The sequence below is a fragment of the Thunnus thynnus genome, chromosome 18, assembly GCF_963924715.1.
Source record: "Thunnus thynnus chromosome 18, fThuThy2.1, whole genome shotgun sequence".
Taxonomy (NCBI): domain Eukaryota; kingdom Metazoa; phylum Chordata; class Actinopteri; order Scombriformes; family Scombridae; genus Thunnus; species Thunnus thynnus.
In genome coordinates this window covers 4,695,965-4,706,515 of record NC_089534.1, presented here as the reverse complement: position 1 = coordinate 4,706,515, position 10,551 = coordinate 4,695,965, and the positions used below count along the sequence as shown (strand labels likewise).

General features: G+C 38.7%; 1 protein-coding gene and 1 non-coding gene across 2 annotated transcripts in view; both read left to right on the top strand.

Annotated features, from left to right (window-relative positions):
• The first annotated feature begins 230 nt into the window (after positions 1-230).
• trnag-ucc (transfer RNA glycine (anticodon UCC)) lies at positions 231-302 on the top strand. Its single transcript has one exon. It is a non-coding gene; the product is annotated as a tRNA-Gly (tRNA).
• A 2,236-nt stretch (positions 303-2,538) lies between these two features.
• LOC137169880 (connector enhancer of kinase suppressor of ras 3-like) overlaps positions 2,539-10,551 on the top strand; it is a 60,367-nt gene continuing 52,354 nt past the window's right edge. Inside the window, exon 1 of the mRNA XM_067573289.1 lies at positions 2,539-2,797. Within this exon, the coding sequence (XP_067429390.1) occupies positions 2,746-2,797 (52 nt within the window). The 5' untranslated portion in view covers positions 2,539-2,745. The remainder of the gene's footprint in view (positions 2,798-10,551) is intronic.

Below are 10,551 nucleotides of genomic sequence, written 5' to 3'. Positions count from 1 at the left end.
CATAGAATGACTACATACACTATCCACTGTGTTATCATTTACTTTTTTGCAGCATAGCCTCTGTAGTTAATGATAATATAACTATTAGTTACAGGTATGTCAAAATACATTGTTCCCTTCTCTGCTTGGTGTACCTCCCTCCTCCTGTCCCTTGTTCCTCCTCCTCTTCCTGTTGAATTCTTACATTGATATAAACTGCTGAGTTGGCAGTAAAATCCTCATCTTTCACAGCGATGGTGGTATAGTGGTGAGCATAGCTGCCTTCCAAGCAGTTGACCCGGGTTTGATTCCCGGCCATCGCAGTTCTGTTTCCTTGTTCATAAAGCAAGCGGCATTCCCTGGGGCTGAAAAATGAAGACATTGCAAAAGACTGCAGTATGTCCAATGGCCCCTTGAGGCTGGTTCCAAAAAAGAGTCAGTCCATGTACATCCCCATGGCGAAATGCCCAACTTTACAGCAGCAATAAACACTTTTACAGCCTGGTACAAAACAGGGTTTTGGTCTCTATAGCTAATCTCCCTGTTCATGACAACTGTACGTTGGGTGAATTTTTATATAATTCACCCATTTAATATTGTTAAGGCTTAAAGGTACGCATAATTAATGGCATGGCTGCTTTGAGTGGCAGGTGGGTGCCATCACAGGCAAGTCGCCACCACGGCGACAACATTGCAATGCTGCCCTTACAAACTGTCTGTGAAGCTCCTTGTGAGGTGATTATATGAATGTTGTACTGTAGTGTACTTTTGGTGGAACAACACCTATGACATGTATCCATTTGATACCCCAACAACAGTTTCTCATCACCGTGGTTGTCGTGGCTGAGTGGTGGTATAGTGGTGAGCATAGCTGCCTTCCAAGCAGTTGACCGGGGTTTCCCTGCCATCGCAGTTCTGTTTCCTTGTTTATAAATCAAGCGACAACCACTGGGGCTGAAAAATGAATGGAAAAAAACGCAGTTACTGGAATGGTCACTTGAGGCTGGCTCCAAAAGCAAGTCAATCAGTGGACACTCCCATGTTGAAATGCCCAACTTTACAGCAGAAATAAATGTGTAATCTCCCTGTTCATGACAACTGTATGGTGATTGACTTTTTAGTTGGCAGTAAAATCCTCATCTTCCATAGCGATGGTGGTATAGTGGTGAGCATAGCTGCCAGTTGACCCGGGTTCGATTCCTGGCCATCTCAGTTCTGGTTCCTTGTTTATAAAGCAAGTGGCAACCTCCAGGACTGAAAAATGAAGCCAATGGCCACTTTAGGCTGGCTCCAAAATTGTAGACATACCATAGGCTTCCTTCAGGTCCTCTTATGAACCCTGCCATAGAATGCTTGTAAAGTGATTAAAAATTAGGGTTCTGTCAGTTGTTGAATAACAACTGAAGGACATATGCAGTTCTTCATCTACATCATCCAAAGCCTGTTATATCATATTCCTCTGTGCCGCAGACCTTTGTTGTTGTTGAAAAACTATTAATGTGATAATCTGCCATGTGAAGCCTTTGCTTCTATGCAGAGGTTGAGAAAAGGCCGGATTGAATAAACAGTTTCCACACAATGGGATTTATCTTATTTTGCAGACATGGACTGTTACCAAGAATCGAGTGAGGATAAATGGCAGTGAGAAAGGGCCTATTCTTGTCAAAAAAGATTTAAAGTCAAAATGACATGAACCTTTTGCTAATTTGCATTTTAATGCAAAAATGCAAAAGACATTTTAAATCTTTTGTGTGTATGTTATGTTACAGGAAATTGTTTCATGGGTGATTCTATGAAAATTGAGAAGCCTCTTTATTGAAATATTCTCTGATTTTAAATGGTGATAAAATGGTAATATGTGTATAGTTTCATAATCATGAAACTCTGTATAATCTTATCATGCTTTAAACTGCTGTGAAACTACAGTAATTACTTCACTCAATGTAGTTTATACGATTTAACAGTCATTCTTGATCTTCTAGAAACTTAACTCAAGGTCCATTTAGTACAGCTGCTTTTTGTTGAACTTTTAACTTTTGGTCCATGCAATACTTTCCTGAGAGTGAAAACTTGATGCTGCTATTGGTCTTTAGAGCCATTTCTAAACAAACTAATTTAAGCACGCTCTTTGCAGTGAAGGAACATGACTCATTAACGTGTTTTTAATGGTTTTTTGACAACAACACAGGTCTATGGCACAGAGGAATAAGATATATCAGACTTTGGATACACCGGAGACCTGTGGAATTTGTTCCCCATCACTTACATTTAAAGTGCATTATGAAGAGATCTTCCAATGGTCTGCATGAACAGGAGGAATGATTACGGAAAGAAAAACGTTTCAATGTTCATTTGGGCGCCTAACTGTTATTTTAAGACAGACTTGAAAAATTGTGAACCCGACCTTTAAATTCTGAAGGCGCCGAAAATAATTTGGTCCAACTGTACATGAAGGCAGCATCAACAAACTCATGTGATTGGAGGAGAGAGGAGAAGGGGCGTGGTTAAAACCCTGGTAACCCGACACCCGCCGCACGCGCTGCTGCTCTGCCTGTAAACTTTCTCCACGAGACCGATCAGTTAGTTTAGTCAGTCAGTGAGCGCGCGGCGGACCGTTGGTCGTCCGGTGCCGTGTCCGTCTGTGTGCTTTAACGGAGCTCCTCCGTGCTTCGTTATGATTAAACATGTCTGATTAACTGTGTAACTCGGTGGTTTGGAGACGCGAGAGATAACATTAGAAGCCGGTAGTCGCAGGGATTTGGAGACATGGAGTCTGTGACCAAGTGGAGCCCGCAACAAGTGGTGGACTGGATGCGAGGTAAGGTCGCTCTCACATCGGTCACTTTTAAGGGGAAGCTAACGGTCGTGTGTGTGGTGGCTTTTTTTTCTTTTGTAAATAACGGATATTTCTGTGCTTTATCTGCTGTTAGGGTTCAAGTTTAAAGTGTGTGTTGCTCCGCTGCATCTTCCCATCATTCAGCAACTTATTCTGTAACTTTAAAGCAACTTTGGTCCAATAAATCACTGATAGTGTAAATAATTTTAATGCAATGGCTTGTCTGGTGTTTCTTGTGGTTTGCAGCTTTTGTAGGAGAACTGCAGATGTATTCATGATGTAAAGCTGCAACAATTAGTCTGACTTTTTCAGTCCCAATAAGATACCGATATCTGGGCTTTGGGTATCAGCTGATACCATTTACTGATCCAATACCAGTGTTAAATCAATAATCTGTAAGCCTCACTGTGTGGAAGAGACTGGGATCATTTTATGTGGAAGGCAAAATCAGGCTTGATTTAAACATTGCTCTCCTCACTTTGTAAAATAAAACGTAACAAATAAATATATAGATACAAATTTACTGAATTGTTATTTATTAAAATAATGGTATCTGATACCAGATCGGCCCATTGTGACAGATACCTGATCCAGCTGTTTGAGTCAGTATCAGACCGATATCTGATATTAGTATCAGTATCAGTGCATTTCTAATTGGTTGCCGACTAATAAATGAACCGCATCAGTTTTGATCAGCCATCAATCATTTTGAGTCATTTTTTTTTTAAAGAAAAAAAACCAAACAAATCATTTTCTACGTTTTATGGACCATGAAACTTATCGATTAATTGAGTTTAGTTGTTTAGTTTTAACATATTCATAGTATAAAATTATCATTTTAACGGTCATACAGCTAGCTGGGGTATCTGGTTATGATTAACTGGGATTTTATATTTAAAGTTAAACTTAACTTGAAACAATAAGAGTTTGTTTCTCAGTTGATTATAATTGAAAGTTCAGGCTTGTTGTCCAGTGTTAGTTCCTGTATTAAAACTGTCAGTCAGTTTGGGAATGATAGCAGGTTGTAGGTTGAATTTTGGTGGTGGGATGACACGTTTTCTTTACATGTGGATCATGGATTGTGTTTTTTATATTAGCAGTACAGTTGGTGGTCATTTGGAAGTTGTGATACCAGACCTGAGTATTGGTACCGATTCCAAAACAGTTCTTTTTACCTCACTTAAACAACACTACAACAACTTTGCTAAATACCGTCTAAACTTTAAAATGATGGTTTCAATCAGGAAGTATCTGAGTAAAGAATGAAACAAAGAAGTGAAAGAGAATCTGAATCTGAGTAAGCATTTAAACTCAGCTTTCGTTACGTTTCTGATACTGGATGCAACTCAGAAATTTTACATTTTGGTCAGTACTGAAAAATATTGAAGTCTGATATCGAGCCCTCGTCAGTTTAGCATGTTGCTAACACTTTAAGCTGATGAAAATCTTTTAAAAATGATATGCAGGCAGCACATTTCTGCACAGATACTTGATCTTTGGCAATAACATCTCACTAAATCAGCTTCAGTGAATCTGTGTTCACCTCAGTTAAACATGTCTGTTATCCTATAATATATGAAACAGTTATCACACAGTTGCAAAGTGTGTGTGTGTGTGTGTGTGTTGGCTCAGTAACAAGCCTGCTGGTTGATAGACTGACTGATAAGGAAAACCTCAATGCTTATTACACTGTTGACCTTTTTTATTGACTCATATTCTGCCCTCGGTACAGTCATACAGATGGTGGAAAAAAACATGGTATGTGAATGGGATTCTCTCTCTCTCTCTCTCTCTCTCACACACACACACACACACACACACACACACACAGACAGTTATAACAATGTGTCATTAAGCAGTTAACAGGCCTGACTAGTTAACAGGTCAGCCATAAAATGACGATGAGGCCAGTAAATCTGGTTTGATAAAGATCTGTTCTTAATTAAGAGGTTTGAATAAGCAGCTGAATTGTTGATGTGTTGCAGTGCGAGAAGCCACAGTTTGTGCAATAATCACACATTTCTTTTACATTTCAACATTTGAGATTTTTTTGCATTGAAGATTACGTTTAGTTATCCAGAGAAAAAAAAAATACAAGTAGCACAGGGTTCACACACTGTGCATCCTGGAAAACATGGAATGATAACAAAAGGTCCTGAATTAACCTGGAAATGTTTTAATATGCAACATTACTATAGGTAATAGGAGTAGGTTGTTAAGTATGTAATGTATTTATTACTTAATGTCCCCTCAACACAGCTGGATGCTGAAATTCCAGCTGTGTTGAGGAACAAGTTGAATGTTCCTCAGTGAGGAGGCAGCCAGAGATGAGAACTGCTTGTCTCTTTGACTTTTAAACAGAGAAATAAAAAATGTTTTCAGACAAATATGTTTCTATGAATATGTTTATGTGCTGGTACAGACACTCAGGTATCATCATTGGCTTTGTTAGTGAAACTTTTCAGATGCTACTGATCCCTAAAGAGGCTTCAGGCTCGCATGTTTTGTTTTGTTGGCTCAGATGCTGTAAATCTGAGAGTCTTGTTGATTGTGGCGCTCTGACAGTCGGCGTGCGTCTCTGCGGCTTCACTCCGTCTTTGTATGAGTTGAATTTACTGTTGTGAGAAAGTGAGCATCCATTCAGGCCAGCTTGTCCTCTGACAGTGCACACACACACACACACACACACACACACATATCATTTAGCAGTATTGGCTAATGCAGAGCCGCTGCCGATCAATAGAGAGCCAGACAACAACAGCTCTTCACAGAGGTCTCCCCCCCCCCCCCCCCCCCCGCCGTGTGGAGGGTCATAAGGTCACTGTGACAACTGACTGCCGTGGCAGCGCCATTCAAACACATCTGACTTTTGTTCTGCGTGAAAAGAGCGACAAACACTCACAGGTCAGTCACATGACCTGGATTTTTGTTGTGGCTCAATTAAAGCTAAAAAGGAATAGCTGGTTAATGATCAGTCAATCAACAGGATATATGGTGGCAAGTATTTAGATCATTGATTCATCAAGGATCAAAGAGAATCTAGTAGATTTTCTTTCGGTATCTTTGAGTTTCAGACTGTCGGCTGGATAGAAACATGCAATCTGAATACGTCACCTTGGCCTCTGGGATATTATAATGGCCATATTTCACTATTTTATGACATTTTATGAAAATGAAACAACCTGATAAATCAAGAAATTAAGTGGCAGATTAATTGATTATGAAAACAATCATTAGTTGCAGCTTGATTCAATAAAGTTCTCTCCTTGTGTTTCCTTTCACTCTTTCTCGCTGTTAAACTTGTTTTTAATTTGCAGTTGTGCTTCATAAAGTGAAAGCAGAGTTCATGTTTCATCTGTGTTAAGATAAAAAGTCTTGTAATGAAATTACTGCAATCAGTAAAATGATAAAGAGACACATTAAATGTTCTTGCAGAGTTAAAGTTGAATTTTGAATTAATTCCTTTAGAAACTAAATTTGTCATTGAACCACATCCTGCTGTAGTATCTACAGAGTAACTGCAGAGCGGTTAGTGTGTGTGTGTGTGTGTGTGTGTGTGTGTGTGTGTGTGTGTGTGTGTGTGTGTGTGTGTGGCAACAGCTTCTTTTCATGGGAGGTTCAGTCAGTCACATTAAAATCCTTCTGTTTGAACTGGACAGCAGAAACTTCATCCTTGCTGGGAAAAAAAACAGCATTCCTACCAGTCCTGGAATAATTCTGGAAATCACAGAAGTTGGAGGTGTTTTCTTGGAGAGGGATAGACGGGATATTCAAGGAAGTTTCTGTGGGAGATTTCAGGGAACTAGATATTAATTTCTTGACTTGTAGGTGCATCAACTTAGACTGAAAAACAAGTTTGACAAATAAGGAAGGAGGGAAAACATTTCTGTCATCACTCCAGTAATCACTACTGCTGTCACTAATTTGTTCCAACAGTTAACTGACATGAATATTCCTTGTTTGGGAAAGTCATCGACTTGTTATATGAAAGTTATGTTGATATTCAGGGTGTCTGCATGTCCTGAAAAAGTCACATGCTGTTGTTTTTCGATTTGGTTGGTTAAAAGGTCTTAAATCATAAATCAAGGTGGATAAATCTTGCATAGACCTGCATCTTTATTGTACAGTAAAGGTATTGGCTGCTTGCCTTAAACGATGCAGGTGTGTCTTAAAACAACAGTCAGCTGTCCATATGAACAGTGAAAGAGGTTTTCCTCACTGTAATCATTGCTGTTCATACTGACCATTAGAAGATCCTTTCATAATGCACTTACAATGGAAGTGATGGGGGACAAAATCCACAGTCCTCCTTCTGTACAAAACTGTATTTAAAAGTTTATCTGAAGCTAATATGAAGCTTCAGCGTCCAGATGAGTCAAATCAAGTAGATATCTTTCAACGTTACAGTCTTTTTAGTGCCAAAGTCCCTCTTTTTGTTACTATACTTCCACCGAAAGAGGGAGTTTGATGCTAAAAAAGACTGTAAATGTGTCAGATATCCACTTGATATGACTAACTCAGACTGATGAAGCCTCAGATAAACTTCACATTTTTGTACTAAATGACTGTGTGGACACTGTTTATTTTGTCCTCCATCACTTAGATGGAAAGCACATTTGAAGGGGATCTTTTAACAGCCAGTATGAACAAGAAGAATGATTACAGCCTCTTTCACTGTTCATATGGACATCTGACTGTTGTTTTAAGACACACCTGAATAATTAAAGGCAAGCAGCCATACAAGACCTTTGCCAAAATAAACACCGTCTACAATTAGTTCACTTCCTGTTATACACGAGGAAATATCTGATCAACGACCAATAAGACCAAGAATCTGATCGGACATTCATGCCAACTTTTGATTGTTTTAAAATACTCAATGACACACTTGAAAAACTATTGAGGTTTGATTCACAGCCAATCTGCACCAAAACAAACCGTCTGTTACGGCAGCTTTTAGATCAGCGTGTTTCTCCGTGTTTGAACCTTGAGGCGTTTTTTTTTAATCGTCACTGCAGCAAACCGATCACACAGCTGTAGCTCGGAGGTAAACACATACATGTGAGGGATCGAGCTCGGCGTGTTCGGACAAATCCACATACTTCTCCACTCGTCTGGCAGGTGCAGTCACACATCGCGGCGTAAATGACGACAGGCTGGCAGAGTTTAAGAGGATGGATGTGAAAACAAGGTGACACATCCAGTTCTCTTTATGAAAGGGTGTGCGTGCGGAGGGGAAAAAGGCCAATAAATGAGGAGACTGAAGTTTACAAGAGCTCTGAGCAGGAATATCTTTATACCACTGATGTGTGATGACAGAGACAACTAAGCAAATATCTTTTGGTTTCGGAGTCTTGGTCAGACATTTGATGACATCACTGCGAGCGTAAGGAAATAGCAGCGGGCATTTTTCACTATTTTTGGATACTCTGTAGACGAAACAATCTTGACTGCTGTTTGGGGAAAAAACAAGACATTTGAGGATGTCAGATTGGGTTTTGGGAAACAGCGATCAACATTTTTTAACATTTCCTGACATTTTATAGACCAAATAACTAAATAATTACATATGAATCAATAATGAAAACAATCATCAGTTGCTGACCTAATTAAGGAACTTATAAATAAAGTTGTACTATCAGGAAGTGGCTTAAAAGTTGTCCTAGTTGTAAATGTTGCATTATGATCATTTTATCTGAAGAGTTATGACTCTTTAACCTCTTGACTACTTATGGTTTATTAATTTATTTGCTGTGTGTTAATTTAATATAATCTGAAATCCCCGACACTGATTCCCAAGTTATCGTATCATCACATTATGATGAGAGTTGGTTAAATATTATATTAGTATTAAATAAGTATTGTTATATCTAATTTTTATCTGTGTTTCCCAAAAACAGGGTTAGGGTTAGGGTTAGGAGTCAGACTAAAGGGTTAGGGTTAGGAGTCAGACAAAAGGCAGCACTCTGGAGGTCAAAAACAGCAAAATAAATAATATTCACCCCAAACCTCAACCCATGAAGTTATTATTTTTCTGTTTTTTGACCTTTGGATCGCTGCCTTTTTTCCCTACCCAAAGTAATTCTTTTGAAATTCGAAGCACAACAATAATTGAAGAGTAAATATTCATCACTTTGACATGTTTTCTCAGCAAATATCAGCTCTGCTCTCAGCAGTAGTCTCAAAATCTAGTTCAACATTCAATCAAAAAGTAGTCAAATCTCAATTTAGAGTGTAAAATATGTAATCTACTGTACATCTAGATTATATGGACACTAAATCAAAGTACATGGAGTATGTATAGTAGTGTATGAAGAAATTCTGTATCTCACAATGTTGAATCCTTTAAAAAATTGGATCAACACCAAACACAGATCTCCATTCCTTGGTCCATGGTTTGGTTTTCCACTAAATTACATTGAAATTCACCTTTTTAAGATGTCTTGTGAAACCTCTTCAACCCCCGAGTGTATAAAAACCTCTTCACCTTCAACAGATTTGTAATTTCCATCTGATAAGAACTGACAGTTAGAAGTTAGTTTGTAAAATCAGGTTGTTTTTATGCACTTTTACTCCCTCTTGATGCTGTTTTGCCAAAATAAACGTATCAAGTCTGAAAATAGCGAAGAGCAGCCAGAACTCACTTCACAAGAAGAACTTTATCTTACAGAGATCATCCTGCCGTGTCTCCATTTTTTATCTTTGAGATTAAGGAAGGAAGGTCAGAGGTCATACTGCAAGACCCAGACAGATATTTTAATGGTAGTTGTTAAATAGTGAAAATTAATTTAGCTGTAAAAAGCCACACACAGCTTGAAGTATGATATCTATAACCTGGCTGTATCACTGAACCTTCCCAACATTAACTGTAGAAAACTAATTGTAATACTGTACAGTCTCAGTTTCAACTAAGGGCCATTTTCAAAGGTGGTTTTCTTTACTTTAGTGATTTGTGTGAGAAAGTTGACTTTGTTGCATGTTTGTTGCATATTTGCATGTTGCATGTGCAGCAGGTAAATAAGTCATGTGACTCCCAAAAGGCTCAAATGTTAATAAGGAGTTTGTCATCCTTCTAGTAAATAGGTGTGTGTCTTATCGATTGTCGATGCTCTGAAAGGTGGAGTCAAATGAGGTAATAATACAATATAATATGATACTATAACAGATAAAACAGCCAAGGTTCAACATTGTAAAGCTGCAGCCTGTAAATGTTTGTTCTCTTCCTGCTGTGGTGTTCATACCGTTAAATAATACAGGAAGTAACAGTGGAATATGAAAATATGAATATCTGTCCTCATGTATCTATTGTGGTTTGTGGTTTTTGGTTGCTGGTGGTGACTTCCAACACATCAGTAAACAAACTCCTGTATGCACCTGTCTCCAACAGACAGGACTCAGACAGGTTTACTCATCAGCTGGAACGAATCCAAATCAACATTTTATCCCGTAAAACGAGATAACAGAAACTCTTCAACTTCACCTGATAGGGAGGATCTGAAATACACAAGATGAGGTTCCCATTGGATCCAGAGCATGAAGGCTGGTTGTTTACTCAGCGGGAGGACGAACTCTTAACTGTCACCTGAGAACATCATCGGACCAAATGTACAGTAGCAGGCAGATGTCAACTTAAGACAGTGTTTTGACTGCAGTGTTAGCATGTCTCAATTACAGAAGTGCAATAATACACTACATGGTCAAAAGTCGACATTCTGGTTCATCCCAAAGGTGTTCGA